At 58.9% G+C, this 14,937-nt stretch overlaps 1 protein-coding gene across 1 annotated transcript; it reads left to right on the plus strand.

Annotated features, from left to right (window-relative positions):
* The first annotated feature begins 1,673 nt into the window (after positions 1-1,673).
* MAP3K14 (mitogen-activated protein kinase kinase kinase 14) lies at positions 1,674-14,908 on the plus strand. Its single transcript, XM_072356394.1, has 16 exons — positions 1,674-1,780; positions 4,664-4,934; positions 5,411-5,480; positions 5,761-5,971; positions 6,085-6,693; positions 7,108-7,245; positions 7,708-7,837; positions 8,433-8,564; positions 8,934-9,038; positions 9,668-9,831; positions 10,179-10,329; positions 10,881-11,222; positions 11,411-11,517; positions 12,202-12,346; positions 12,853-12,953; positions 13,247-14,908. The coding sequence occupies exons 2-16, from the start codon at positions 4,682-4,684 to the stop codon at positions 13,409-13,411; spliced, it is 2,823 nt and encodes a 940-aa protein (XP_072212495.1). The 5' UTR covers positions 1,674-1,780; positions 4,664-4,681; the 3' UTR covers positions 13,412-14,908.
* Positions 14,909-14,937: the final 29 nt, after the last annotated feature.

A 14,937-nucleotide genomic window follows, 5' to 3' on the forward strand; every position in this document is an offset into this window, starting at 1 on the left:
GAAGGCGTTAACAGAGGTCAGCATCAGAGCCATCCCACATCCCACAGTAGCAGAGCCGCTGCGTGCAGCGCAGGGATCGCTGCTCCTTTGAACTCCGGAGCAGCCGCATGGCAGAGTTCTGCTCTGTGTGGTCAGTCAGTGCTTCCCTTCCCAAGGCAGAAGCAGCGCTGTTCTAACGAGCACCGGCACGACGCGACCTCCAAGGAGCCCCCGGGAGCACCGAGTCCGTCCGTGCAGCGCGGCGACGTTCTGCAGCCCGGCGTTAAAGCCCCGCAAGATGCAACGTCCAAAGCTGCGCCCCGTGCGTGGCAGTGGGTGTCAGATCCGCCCGCCGGCCTTTACAGCTCCGTGTCGTCCGGGAAGTGAAACCCTTCAGCCATTTGCGCTCGGCTGCCCCGTCCAGCTCCATGTAACGCAGCGCTCTTAACGCCGTCGTCCCACCCAGCCCCGCTACCCGAGCAGCCGGTGCGTCCCACACCGTAACAGCGCAGCGGGTTTCGCTCTCGCTCCGTTTGCGTTCACCTCCGCGGCTTCAATCCGTGCAGCACAACCCGGAGTTGCGCCGCTCCGACCGTCCCCGCAGCGAAAATGTTCCTTCCGTGAGCAGCCGACGGCCCGAAGCGCCGGAGCAGGACGGCGGCACAGCTCCGTTATCGGTTCCGTTCGGAGCGGGGCTGATTGTCCGCCCGGGGGACACGAGGGGGGGGGCTGAGTCTGGGACCGCAACGCTGCGACCAAAGCCGGGACAGATGGAGGGTCCGCCGCAAACATCAGGCGGCATCCGGTGTGCGCTGAGCTGCAATGGGGGCACGGGGGGAAACGGGGACACGGGGGGGATAGGGGGGGATACGGGGGGTAGGAGGGAATATGGAGGGCTATAGGGACACGGGGGGGATGTGGGGACACAGAGAGGATATGGGGGGATATAGGGACACGGGGGGAAATGGGGGGATGTGGAGGGGATATGGGGGGATATGGAGGGGATATGGGGGGATATGGAGGAGATATGGGGGGGATATGGAGGGGATATGGGGGGGATATGGGGACACAGAGGATATGGGGGAATATAGGAACACGGGGGGATATGGGGGAATATGGGGGGATATGGGGACACGTGGAGATATGAGGGGATATGGGGGGATGTGGGGGGATAGGAGGAGATATGGGGGGATATAGGGACACGGGGGGGGACGTGGGGACACAGAGAGGATATGGGGGGATATGGGGGTATATGAGCACACGTGGGGCTATGGGGAAACACGTCGTGCAGGCTCACAACGCTGGGAGATGCGGTTCGGTTACAAGCACGGGGCGGTGCCGGGCTGCATTTATCGGTTCACGTTTCGCTGCTGGGATCCCCTCCCCTTCATGGCACCGGCCGCCCCCCCCCCCCCCCCCTAAAGCCGCCTCCCTGCAGCGCCGTAGCTCCGCCCGCACACCGCTCACTCTGCGCATGCGCGCACACAACCGCGCTTGCGCATTAGCATCCCGACGAAGCCGTGGGCGGGGCTCTTCGCAGGAAGCCCCGCCCTCTTCCGGGAAACCCGTCGGGAGGCGGGGAGCGGCCTGGGCGGTGATTGGCCGCGGGTCAGATTGGGCGGAGACCGGGCGGGGCGCGAGAAAGCGAAGGGCGACGATTGGCCGAGAGACGGAGTGGGAGGAGAAGGGGCGGGGCGAGGAGGATCGGAGCGCGGCGATTGGCCGCCAGGCGGATGGGGCGGGACCGGCGGCGCCCGCGCCTGTCAGTGTGAGGGAGCGGCGGGCGGCGCGGCGGGACGCGGTAGGTGCGGGCGGGGCGGGACGGCTCCAACGCGGGGCCGGCGGGCGGAGCGCCGCGCTGAGCCGCCACCGGAGGGAGGGCCGCCGTGACCGCGGGCTGCGGGGCGGGGGTAGCGGGGCTGCGGGGCAGCGGGGCCGGGGCGGGGGCCGGAGGAGCGCCTTGCTTTACCTCGGGCCGGGCCCGGCCGTGCGCGGCGCCGCCGGGGGGTTCCGTGTGGAGCGGCGTCCGCGTGCGGCGGGTTCGGAGCGGCGGGTTCGGAGCGGCGGGTTCCGAGCGGGTCCTGGAGCTGCCGCCGGATTCCTCCGCGGTGACTCACCCGCTGCGAGCTGCGAAATGCGGCGCGTTCGGGCGGAGCGGCCCCGGTCTGCGCTGGAGGCGCTGCAGATGCTCCCGGTGCTGCTGCGGCCCGCGGGGTCCGCGTGGGTCCCTCGCAGCCCAAATAGCGCCGAGGAGCTTCCAGCCGGGCTGGGCTGGGCGGAACTGCGGCGCCGTTTGGTGTCTGTAGGTGTGAGTTGGTGTCTGCAGCTCTGTAGGTGTGAGCTGCAAAGCAGCGGCCTCACGGTGAGCGCTGGGCTCTGCTGGCGGCACGGAGCCGGTTCTGACCCGCTCGGTGCTGCAGTGACCCGTCCGGCTGCTCCGCTGCGGTTCCCACGGGCTGCAGTGGGCTCCGAGCTGGGAAAGCCGAGTGCATGAAACAAACGGGGACACTTTGCTCTGGGCAGTCGCTGCCGTTCGCATCTCTGCTCATGGAGAGTCGCGGAGGGACGTGTTTGGTGCATGGAGAAGTTCTGCTCACCCGAGGTTCCCTGCAGCCGTTGTGTCCTGGCTGCAGGAGGGCCGGGCAGTTGCTGGGGCTCTCCATCCCAGGGTGAGCAGAGATGGGAGCCTGCAGTGCTTCCATCAAAGCAGAGGTGTCTGTAACGCACCTCCCTGACAGCACCGGGAGTTGTGCACAGCTGGAGGGCAGCGGGAGCCGTGGGAGCAGCATCCAGAGGAGCAGCACAGCGTGAGGAGCAGCCCAGCATCGCACCTCCTGCTCGGGCTGCTGGCCGGCAGCCTGCGCTCATTCCCAGCCCGGAGCTCTTCGTACCTCCAGGAAGTCTTTTCTCCTCTCGCTGCCTTTGCGTGCGCAGCGTGTGAGTTAAGGACAAGGGGTGTGTGCTGAGTGCTGCAGCTTTCTTTTCTCAATCCCTACTGAGACAAAGCGAAACTTGTCCCTTCTGTCGGCACGGAGCTTCTCTGCGCTGCAGTAACGTGCTGCGAGCTGACACTGCTGGGAACGGAACCGCCTGAGTTTGGGTCGGAGCCCCAGCATGGCAGCCCAGCATTGCCCTGCTGGAGGTGAGGGCCTTGTGGTGCTGGAGTCCCCATGAGAACCAACCGGCACAAGTCAGCGCGCCGCTCATCGCGCTCTTCTCTATAAGGAAGTGGGAAACCTCATGGAGACGACGTGAAATGTCAACGTGAAGCGGCCGCACTCGGGCAGGGAGAGCAGCGCTGTGTGCGGTGCAGGGCTCTGCTGGGGCAGGAAGGGGCAGCGGGGAGCTGCGGGGAGGGCAGGAGGTGGAAGGAGCAGGAAGGCCCGTAGCACCGCTCTGCGCCCCTCGGCCCCGCGCAGCTCTCAGCGGAAGCCGTCGGCTCCGTGCCGGTGCTGCCGCAGCACAACTGATACCACGTCGGCTTTCGTTCTGTACAACTGCACTTTCTATTTCACAGCAGTGAGAACTGACGTTGGTTAATGGGCTGAGTGAACCGGCCTCCCTCATCCAGCCTCCCTCATCCAGCCTTCCTCAACCAGCCTTCCCGCTGCCATCCAGGGCCCCGCGTGGGTCGGTGCTGCAGTGCTCACATTCACTTACTGCCTCGTTACCTGACCTCTCCTTTTCCTCTGGCAAATAACGAGCCGTGCACACATCTGCAGAAGGAAGGAAGGAAGCCGGGGGTGCTGAAATCAAGAGTCGAGTCTCGGTGATGTGGATGAGCGAGAGGAGGTTCTGAAAGCAGCAAAGCTGGGACCTGCAGCGCCAGGTGCTGCTCAGTGCAGGATGGGGGGCACAGCTCACAGTGCTTAGACTGGAGCGTCGTGGGGCTGAGTGCTGCTTGGCCCATCCTGAGCCGCTCATCTGCTGCAGTCATTATTTACAAGTCCTGCATCGGTTCCCTTTCATCACAGCTCCCACCAGGCGCTCTGAGCCGCACATTGGGTGGGTTTGGGGTCCTGTGAAGCCTGCAGGTGGGATGGCAGCGCTCAGGCTGTGCTGGCAGCTCCAGAGCCTGCAGCGCCCATCGACCCACATGAGCTGTGCTCTGTGAGCTGCCCAGAGAGGTTCCCCCTTCACAGACTTCACTGCCAGCGACGTTCCCGTGCTGCTCCTTTCCATGTCAGGCGGTTGCGGTTCCGCATCTCCCCTCCCTCCGTTACCTTTTAACCCAGGAGCACCTTGCAGAACCGCACGCTCTCAGGGCTGGGCAGGGCTTTGCTCTGCAGCCCCTGAAGGTGAGGAGAGGGCGAGGAGGGACAGAGTTAATGCAGACCGGGCGACATGAGTGTAAAAATAGCTCTGAGGCTGTTGGTGTGCACTGCAGGCTCACTGTTAGTCATCTGCCTGCCGGCTTCTGCTGCTCCGAGGGATTGTTTTACAGCCCTGAGATCTGCCATGCTTTCTGTAGAGGAGGGCAGGGATGATGATGGGGCACAGTGGGAGCTGATGGGGGTGGGTTCGTCTTGGCTTCCATGCTCAGCGCTGCGTCGAGCCTTGCTTTGGATTGGAGCCATGTTAATGGGCGCCGTGGGCAGGATTCTGTTTCTCCCGAGCGTGGAGCTGCTTTGCCTGGGAAGTGTTACGATGAGTGTTGTGCTTTTATTTTCCCGTTCCTCATTAGGGACCGTGAAGCTGTGAAATGGCAGTGATGGGGATTGCGGGCCATGGAGCTCCCGCTCCGCCCGCCAAGCAGCAGCAGGAGCTCAGTGCCACCAAAGGGCTGCACGAGGCCGCGAGCGAGAAGCAAAGCAGCGTCTGCAAAGCGGAGGATTCCAAGAAATCCATCTTCCACAGCCAGTGGAAAATCCTCAACGACGTCATCACCAAAGGAACAGCAAAAGAAGAAACAGAAGGAGGCTGCGCGTCCATCTCCATTATTGCCCAAGCAGAGTGTGAGTAGCAGGGAGTGCTGCTTTCATTGAGGAGAAGGGCCGTGCGAGGCGGTGTGCGGTTTCACTCTCCTGGGGAGCCCAGCTGAGATCTATTTGTAAGCCCACGTGGGGTGGAGCTGCTGACACATCCCGGGCTCTATTTAGGCAGCGCATGAAACCTCTTAATAATGTGGCAGCACTATTGAATGGCACGGAGTAACAGAGCAGCACATGGCTGCTGCACTGCGGTGGCTGGAAGTGCATCGCAGAGTCCTGCTTGTGCTCTTGGCTGGCTGCTGAGGGGCGTTCTGCAATACTAATAATGGTACAAATGCTGACAGGGGGTCGGGTGGGGGACAGCAGGGGATCAGGAGGTGTTTCAGTGCTGTGGCTCTGCTGGGTCACCATGTGGGTCAGCATGTTGGGAGGGGAGGTTCCCCTCCTCCTTCTTATCATCATGCTGAAGATGTGCAGTGATCTTGTTTTCTTTCACATAGGTGAGAACAGTCAGGAGTTCAGCCCCACGTTGTCAGAGAGATCCTTCATTGCTCACAGCAAGCGTTACAGGTAAGAGATCCCAGAACACAAACACTGCACTGCTGTGTGTTGCCCCATCCGGGCCGATAGATCTGTGCTTTCTGTGCTGTCTCCTGTCAGTGCTGCCCGCTCTGCTGCTCCAGCTGGGAGCTCCCAGCAGAGGGAAGGGAGCTGTGCTGCAGTTCCCCATCCCGTGCATCTCAGCAGGCAGAACCGCTTGGTCTCCTTGTCCCCCTCTTTGTAGCTGTTAGCTGAGGCTGTGCCTTCCCCATCCCATCTAAGAGCGCTCACGCACTTTGGTTTCCAACAGCCGCTCAGACAGCCTCGATCAGATCCCAAACAATGTGGCCCACGCGACGGAGGGGAGGATGGCTCCCACCTGCTGGAGGGGGAGGCATCGTGGTAAGGCGAGGAAGAAGCGTCACAAGAAACGATCCAAGCTGAAAATACAAACAGTGGCTGCTGGCAGACGGGGCCCCAGAACTCCCGAACAGGAGAGCTGCACTCCCATTCCTGTCCAGGTGAGAGCTTGTGGGCGCTCGTGTTGTGTTGCTGGGACCCCTGCAAAGTGCTGAGCCCTCCTGGTTGTGTCTGGGCAGCCGTCCTGAGGCTCCCGTTCTCTTGTGTTTCCTAGGAGGATGAAACACACCACAGTGCTCTCTACAGAAACAGCTTTTGGTTATCGGAACTGAACAAGAACTGGCTTTACGATCCACCCCCGTTTCAGAAACCCGAGAAAGTTCTGTCCGTGGGCAAGCTCCATTCAGTGGGCAGCCAGCACAAAACTGACCTGCACAAGCTGATAAGCCCTGTCCAGTGCCTTAATCATGTCTGGAAACTGCACTACCAGAGGGACAACGTCCCTCAGCCTGAGACTGTCCGTCCTTTTCCATACAACATCATGCCCCCTCCCTTCCCACATCTGGACAATCCTATCCATCCCATGAAGCTTAATGCTCTGGAGACATATTTCCATCGTGATCTCAATTACCCAGACAGTGAGCATCGCTTGTCTGGCCTGAACTTGGGATTCAGCTTCCCCAAGTGCGTCAGCCAGTCCATGAAAAGCAGCTTGGACAAGGTTTCTGTGGAAGAATACTTGGTGGACGCCTTGAAGGGCAGCGTGAGCCTCGGGGAGCCACAGAACTTGGCCAGCCTTGCCAAGACGTGGAGGGGAGGCGGTCTGGACCTGAAGGAACAGCTTCAAAAGGCAGATGAGAATGAAGGCGTGCTGCTCACTGAGGTGATCTTCCCGTCCTACACAGTCATGTCGTGGTAGGCAGAGCTTCTCTTGGGCTTCCAAAGAGGGAGAAGCCATACCCTTCTGTCCCAAGGCTGCCTTTTCCAAGGGGATATCGGTACAGTTGAACACTGTCAGGCAGAGATGTGACGTTGTTCTTTGGGGGATATAAAGCCCCGGCTTAGCTTGGAGACTCTCATTTGTCCACACGTTTGCCAAATATGCCTGTTTGTCTGGGGGAAGCATTTCTGAGCATTGGGCCTATTTTGTTTCACCTCAAGGCAGGAAGAAATGGAGTTGGTGGATTTGTAGAGCAGCGATGTTGCTGTGCTGTTTGTTGGGAGCTGTTCAGCTCCACCAACAGCAGCTAAAGTTTCCCTGCTTGCTTTATCTTGTTTTGTGGTTCTTCTCCCCTAGAAACTAAAGCCAGTGGATTATGAGTACCGAGAAGAGGTTCACTGGACCAAGTGCCACGGCTCTCTGGGCATCGGCTCTTTTGGAGAAGTGTACAAAGTAGAGGACAAGCAGACAGGGTTCCAATGCGCTGCCAAAAAGGTAATGATGTGTGAGGAGGGGGGTGATGTGGCAAGGCTCTATAAAGGGAAGGCGTCCTGCTGCCATGCAGGCTGTAGGTGTGGTCACAGCGCGGTGACAACGAGAATCCAAAGTGCTTTGTTTGCACGTAACGCTGGCCTGGTTCCATCCCCTCTGTGCAACTGTTCCTCAAATGGCTGCAGGGGAAAACTGAAAAGAGTGTGTGTGTGTGTGTGTGTGTGTGTGTGTGTGTGTGTGTGTGTGTGTGTGTGTGTTTGGGGGGGTTGTATCGAATCCAGGAGTGTTATGTGTGAAAATCCATCTGAAAGCCTTCACTCGTTGCGTTGGTCGCGGTGCGGTGGCTGCCCCCGTGAGGCTCATCCGGGCTTCCTTTAAGCGTTCTGTCTTTCAGCTGGATAGAAACAAACGTAGCTACAGAAAAACGTGACGAGCGTCAGCAGCTCCGTCCCTCTGTTCCTCCAGGTGCAGGTCGAACACTTCCGTGCAGAGGAGTTAACGACGTGCGCGGCGATAACGAGCCCTAAAGTTGTGCCGTTGTACGGCGCCGTGAAGGAGGGACCTTGGGTGACCATCTTCATGAAGCTGATGGAGGGTGAGGAAGGGATGGTGCAGCACAACGACACCGATCTCCTCCCTGCCCTCTCATGAACCCTCGGGTGCCCCAGCCCTGTACTCGTGGGTGTGCTGGGAAGCTGCCTGCTGTCCCCGTGGGTGTGAGGCTGCTGTTGCTGTTTCTGGGCAGCGTTTCCAGCCCAGCCTTGCTCCATTCCAGCTGCACATTCCCATTGAAACACAGAGCTGCTCCCTTCTGGTTTTGGTGCTGTGTTTATCTGAGCTTGTTGCCTGATGGCGGAGCACGCTGTACAGACAAACCTGGGTGCTCCTCTGTCACCCAAGGCTACTACTGCAGCCGTGCTGCTGTCAAGCACAGCCTAGGGGCCTGCAGCATGAGTCTGAGCACACAGAGGTTGCTTTTAGTGCAGAACAACACTGAAATGGATGCAAAGCAATGGGCGTTGTGAAAGGCACCGGTGTCCACGTGCTGTAAGACCTCTGGGGGTCAACAAAGGGGCGTGGGAGGGCTGTCAGAGCCAGCAGGTCTCCTTTCCCTGTCACAGCGCAGGCAGTTCTGTTGAATCACCAAATTAACAGCTGAATTAACACAGACTCTGTGTGTTCCCTGCCAGGTGGATCACTGGGTCAGCTAATTAAGCAGAGCGGCTGCCTGCCCGAGGACAGAGCCCTCAGTTACCTGGGGCAGGTGCTGGAAGGTCTGGAGTACCTCCACGCTCAGAACATTCTCCATGGAGATGTGAAAGGTAGGATGCTGCTGGTGGGGTCGTGGCCTTCCCCTCTTACCAGGAGCACACTGCTGGGGATGGGGCTTCCGAGTGGCAAAAGGTCACCCAATGAGATCTTCTGCTCTGCCGTTGGGACTGGAGCTTGGCTTAGTCCAAAGCAGTTGGGCATAGTGATAGGATTTGTCACCCCTTCCTTTCTGGTGTCTGGGTTGGGCTGCTCTGACAGCCAGCTGAGGTTGCTCTGGTGGTGCACAGCGAGGCTCTGTAGGATTAACAAACCTCAATTTGGAATCACTATTAAAGCAGCTCTGTGGGTTCGGGGTTTTGTTTCCCTCTGGGTGACCCCACACAAAGAGCACTGATGAATTCACCGCCTCTCGTTGGCAGCGGAAAACGTGCTTTTGTCTGACGATGGGAGCAGAGCTCTGCTGTGTGATTTCGGTCACTCTGCTCACCTCCATCCTGACGGCCTGGGGAAGTGCTTGGTCACAGGTAAGGCTTCTCTGCTGTCGCTGTGCAGAATTGCTTCACTGACTCTTTCTGAGCATTTTTATATAGATAAATTTTCATGCTGCTGCATTTTCCAGATGCAGCTTTCTCACAGGTTGATGAATTGTACGGTGATGTGTGCTGCTGGCAGCTGAAATGAGTGTAGGTTTGGAAGCTGGTCCTTCTCTCTCGCTCTGGAGAGCTGTTGTGTATTTCATGCTACACTCAGTGCTCCCTCCCTGTGAGAAACCATGGCCAAACTGTAATATCTAACTGGCTGCTCCTGTGACCTCATTAAATGGTCAGGGTAGAATCCTGACCTCCACCAAAGGCAGAATTCCTCCCTGATTTCTGGGCAGTGGAATGGTGAAAGAAAAGGACGTGTTTCCTGACTCTGTGTTCACTGGTGGAGGTTTATAGTTTATAGTTCCCCTCCCATGTGCACCGCAAAGGGCAAATCAATACATATCCCAGTGGGTGAGGCCTGTCGGGGTGTGGGGCTTTGGATGCTGCTGTGGGGTGAAGCTGACTCCTCTCACTTAACTGAAGAGCCAGGGAGGCTGCCTCAGCTTCCCAGCAGTGGGGCAGCCGTCCGGGTGGCACTCAGTGAGCTCTCATCTCAATGCTGACAGGGAACTACGTGCCCGGCACGGAGACACACATGGCTCCAGAGGTGGTCCTGGGGAAGCGCTGCGACTCCAAGGTGGACGTGTGGAGCAGCTGCTGCATGATGCTGCACATGCTGAACGGGTGCCACCCCTGGACGCAGTATTACAACCATCCCCTTTGTCTGAAGGTGAGCCGCTCCGAGCTGCAATCAGAGCTGCTTCAGCCTGTGATATCTCAGCGCAGCCGCGCAGCAATCCTGCCAGGAGGGCTCTGAGCTGACAGCAGCCGTGCAGCAGAGCGGGCGCTTCTCACTGCTGCAGACTGCTGCATGTTGCGCAGACCGGGGCTGTTTCTTTCCTCTCCTGCTCGTGGTTTGGGTGTGAGCTCCAGCCGCTCAGCTGTAGGCAAATTACTGCTCAGGCCCGTCGCGCTGTCTTTACGGCTGGGAGAGCTTTCAGGATGGGAAGAACCTTTTTTTGCAATCAAATGAAGCCTCTCTGGTTTAACCTCTTTCGCTTCCTGTTTGCTGCGCAGATCGCGAAGGAGCCGCCTCCTCTGAGGGAAATTCCACCTTCCTGCAACCCCCTCACTGCTGAGATCATTAAAATGGGGCTGGAGAAGGAGCCCGTGCAGAGGGCGTCTGCGTCCGAGCTGAGGACCAAGGCCAGCACTGCGCTGCAAGAAGGTAGCAGGGTGTCACCCCTCCGGCTTCTCTCCCAGGCTGCACAGTGGGCACCCAGCACTCTGTTCCTCTGGGGAATAGCAGTGCGTTTTGTGATGTGTTCTGCTCAGTGCATCGCTTCAGCACTGAGGTGCGCTCCGGGTTGAGAGCTTTTCCCTGCTTCTACTGAGATTAACCCCAAAGGGACCCCAGCTATGCTGTGACTTCCCACATGCTGTCACACACCGTTCCTTGTCTGCATGAAGCAGGCGATGCTGTGCTTCATGCATGTTTGTGAAGCCGTGTGCTGGGTTTGCTGTGCCCGCTGCCTGCTGTGTGGCAAAGCTGGGAGCGGAGCTGCAGCATCCTTGGCTGGCAGTTGTGCTTGTGGCCCTCCCTTCCCTCCGAGACAACCTATAATTGCAGTCAGTCCCGCTGCTGCACCAAGAGCTGGTGGGCTTCAGCTGGTTTTGTCTTCAGGAACAGCTGGGCTTTTTGCAGCAAGAGAAACTCGTGCGGCGACAGGAAACCTTTGCCTTTATACGACAACATTTGTCTGCTCTCTGTTCCTGTAGTGGGAGGTGTGACGAGCCCCTGGAAAGGCGAATACAGAGAGCCCCGGCGTTTGGCACTGCACAAAGAGAACAACCCCCAGACGTCCCTGCCCCCCGCAGTCAGCCCGGCTTCGGCCGCTCCTGACCCAGACCCGGCTCGAGGCTGCTGTGCCAGCCCTGCACCTCCGCCTGCCCTGGAGCGAACGCAGCAGCGTGAGGGAACCCGCTGGAACCCGAGCAGGGAGCTGCCCCGGATCTGGGATCCTCCTCCTCTCTCCTCCCTTCCCCTCCCCTTGAAGAGCTGCAGCCACACGGAGAGAACGACCACCATTTCTGAACAAGAGCTGCAGCAGCTGGAAATCGGTACGGAGCAACAGAGGCGGCTCGGCCTGTCCGTCCCAGCTCAGTTCTCAGAGGGGTTGTGTGGGCTGTTCCAATACGCTGCTGTCAGTGTGGCACTGAAGATGCTTTGGGTATTAATTGTAGTGTCTGGGACTGGGGCGGGGAGGAGTGAAAGGAATCACTGGGGATGTTTTCCTGTCTGCTTGCAGAGCTGTTTCTGAACAGCCTTTCTCAGCCATACTCACTGGAAGAGCAGGAACAAATGCTTTCGTGTCTCAGCATTGACAGCCCGTCTGTGTCAGACGCCAGTGAGAAGGTGAGCAGTGATATGGGGGCCAGGCTCTGCTAACCAACCCCTCCCGATGCTGCAGTCCACTTAACACCACTTTATTAGTTTGGTTTGCTCTAACCCTGCTGTGTGCAAGGCAGGGAATACCAGTAAAACAACCCACCTGGGTGAGCCGTACTGAGGCAGGGATGGCTGTGATCCGCCCATACACCCTTTGCTCGTCATTTCCAAAGCCAAGCGGTGCACTGTGGGATGCAGCTCCGTGCTTTGCTGTTCCCTTTGCACAGCACCAACCTCCAGCAGCTGACCTGGTGCTCAGTGGCTGCTTACCAACGTGCTGCTGGTGTCACACTGACCCCCCCGACTCTCAGATAACGCAGGCTTTTCTCAACGGCGCAGCTGCTGCTTTTCCTGTGTGTTATCTTCATGACATTGCATTTATCTGATGCTTTATTGTGCTGTGGGTGTGGTGAAAACCCCTTTTCTTTCCCATCCAACTCTTCAACCGAAGAGTTGACTATTGAAAATAGCTGCTTACATCTGCACGGTGCTGCTGCCTCACCTTCCTGGCTGGTGGGCGAGTGCTGAGTAACTCAAGGCCCATCGCAATGGATTTCTGCTTTGCTTCCCCTGGGGCTGTTCCCATCTCGCTGTCCCACGGGAGCTCCATTTCTTTATGAGCCTCTGACGGCCTCACGTTTCCTCCTGCAGAACTCCATGAAGGCTTCGCTCAGCCTGCGGGACACCATGAGCTCCGGCATCCATTCCTGGAACAGCCAGACAGACGGACAGAGCTTCAGCTGCAACAACGTGCTGAGCCGCAGCCGCCACACGGACACCCCCAGCTGCTTCAATGGTGAGTCCCTCTACCTGCAGTCAGCACAGACAGACACATACAGCCTCACTGCCCGCTGCTGTCCCTCCTCAGCTGCTGTGTTACCAGGGACCGAGCTGTCACGGGGCCACGGCTGCTCCCTGCAGGATGGTGGGGGCACTCGAGCCTGGGCAGCCAACTAAAGGCCACAGACACCCCCGATCCCACTGAGGCCGATTCAGCTTTATACCTCCTGCAGCTGCCGTGTGCAGGAATAGGTGCTGCGTAACCATCCATTGCTACAGAGCGACCCTGAGGGCACGTTGTGCAAATCAGCGTCTTCAGCTGCTTTCTCAGTAACCCGGCTCTGCTCTGTGAGTCACCTTTGTCTGCAGCACTTCTTTGTGCCAGGACCAACCTGAACAAAACCCCTGGTGACAGAAGGAAGCGCCTGCGATGGCCGTGCCCTGTTAGTCAGTGCTTCGGTGTGGGACTGTGAAGCTGCTGTGCCCACAGCGGGAGCTGAGGATTTCTCTTGTGTGTTTCAGGAGTGAAGATCCAGATCAGGTTATTGAGTGGAGAAAATTTACACATCAGGGATTTCCACAGGACGAAGGTGGGAGACATCGCCACTGGGATAAGCAGCCAGGTGAGACGCAGGGCCGGAGCTATGGCCGGCTTTTGTTTAAGCCATTTCTTCTACAGCCTCCTAATGCCTCGAAACAGTGAACCAGGAGTCTGCACAAGGGCCCTGATGATGCGCTTAGTAAAATAATTGCAGGCTTGATGATAGGAAAAGCTGTTTCCTGAATGCCAACCGCTGCATGCATTGCAGTTGAGCTCTGTCTTTAACAGCACCTCTGCTGCAGCCTTCCCAGGGCTGCGACGCTTTGCTAAGGGCTGTTCTGAGCGGGGCTCAGCTCTGTTTGCTCTGCCCCACAGATACCCGTCCCTGCCTTCAGCCTGGTGACGAAGGAAGGCCACCCCGTGCACTATGACATGGAAGTCCCCGACTCGGGGATTGAGCTGCAGTGCACCCTGGCCCCGGACTGCAGCGTCAGCTGGGCGTGGAGAGTCAAACACGGTCAGCTGGAGAACAGGCCGTGAGGCCGCTCCTTTTGGAGAGGGGTTTTTACCTTGTTGAAACGTGGGATTGCAAAAGCTTCCAAGCACCCCCTGCCATGGAGCACCACGCGCTGGAGCCTGGTGCTGCAGTAGGATAGTGGCTCAGCGCGGTGCTCTCACCTCGCCGCTGTTCCGGCCCCGTTCAGGATGTGTCCTGATGTTCCCCAGAGCAGTGGGGCAGTGCTTGTTTTGGGTGTGTTAGATTGAGCTTGAGAATGGGAGGTGGCAATTTCTGCTCTTCAGAGGAATGCGACTGTGCTCATCAGGAGGACGTGGAGGCTGGGTGAGAGCTCCCATTGCTCAGCCAAGGGAAGCCAGTTGTTCCTGGGCTGGAAGGGGGCTGTGTGTCTTCAGAGCAGCCGTCGGCACCCAGGGGAGGAGGCTGATGTCCTCTGAGCTGCAGGAAAGCCAGGACGTGGCTGCAGGCTGTGGGTGGCAGCAGCTCCGCCTCGAGCCTTTGCACCGGGAGGACACAGCAGTAACTGCCCGGGTTCTGGTTTCACCTTCCACACGGACCTTTCCTTCCTGAATCACAAAAGAGCTTTGTTTCCAGAACGAGATTTGCTTGCAGCTCTCATCTTCCAATCTCCTCCAGCTGGAGGAGCACGGCCTGGCCGGGCAGAGCCACATCTACAGCCCCACAGCAGGTGATGGGGCAGAGGAAGGATGTCAGCTCAGCCAACCTCTGCTGCCGGATTCCATCTCCTCTCCCAGTCCTGCATCCAGCCGTGGATTCAGCCCCGGTTCAGCCCCTCCTCACGGCTGGGCCAGCAGCTGGGAGCTTCGTGCCTTTATTTCTGGGGGAACTTTCTGTCTGATTCGTGTGTTTCTATTTTGTCGTGTGTTCAAACCACTTGTGCCCAGTTCGGGTGGGCAGGTGCTGCTCTCCCTTTGCTAACAGCTCTCAGACGGCTGCCAGGGTCGGCGGTGAAGGGAAACGCGCTGCAAGTCCAGCTCTGGAGCTTTAGGAGCCGTGCCCCATAGCCGCTCCCTCTGGCTCCCACCACACGTGGCAGCGTTGTCCTTAACCGGAGCCGTCCAGCTGCGCTGCTGTAGGAAAGTGGAACTCTGGAAGCAAACTTAAACCCGGCCCCGCTGTGGGTTTAATCCCTTTTAGCACTTTGTTGTTCTCGAGCACTTAACCCGCTGTCTGAATCGGGCTCCCGGCTCTTCTGAACCGCAGCCCCCGGAGGAAACATCCCGCTGACCGTGATGCGTTTCCCGGCACAGCCCGCAGAGCTTCGCACCTCCCCTACAGCATTAACGCCGCTCTGAGGGCTGCGGGTGCACAGCGGTGCCGAGCTGGGCTGGGGGGGGTGAAGCTGCAGCAGCCCCGGCACCAAGCGGCGCTGCTTCCATACGGTGCCCAAATGTGCATGAGAGCACAGTCAGGCTGCGGGCCCGACCCGAGCAGGGCAGAGCAGAGCAGGGCAGGGCAGCACGCGGTGCTTTTGGCACGCAGCTCCTTCCTGCAGCCCTTGGAAAAGTCGCCGTGGCGCAGTGGGGTC

Source organism: Excalfactoria chinensis, chromosome 24 (genome assembly GCF_039878825.1).
Source record: "Excalfactoria chinensis isolate bCotChi1 chromosome 24, bCotChi1.hap2, whole genome shotgun sequence".
In the NCBI taxonomy this organism is placed as follows: Eukaryota; Metazoa; Chordata; class Aves; order Galliformes; family Phasianidae; genus Excalfactoria; species Excalfactoria chinensis.

Coding starts and splice junctions, on each gene's coding strand:
- MAP3K14 (XM_072356394.1), top strand. CDS start 4,682: ATGGCAGTGATGGGGATTGCGGGCCATGGAGCTCCCGCTCCGCCCGCC. Junction 11,223..11,410: donor GCTGCAGCAGCTGGAAATCG/GTACGGAGCAAC, acceptor GTCTGCTTGCAG/AGCTGTTTCTGAACAGCCTT. Junction 11,518..12,201: donor TGTCAGACGCCAGTGAGAAG/GTGAGCAGTGAT, acceptor TTCCTCCTGCAG/AACTCCATGAAGGCTTCGCT.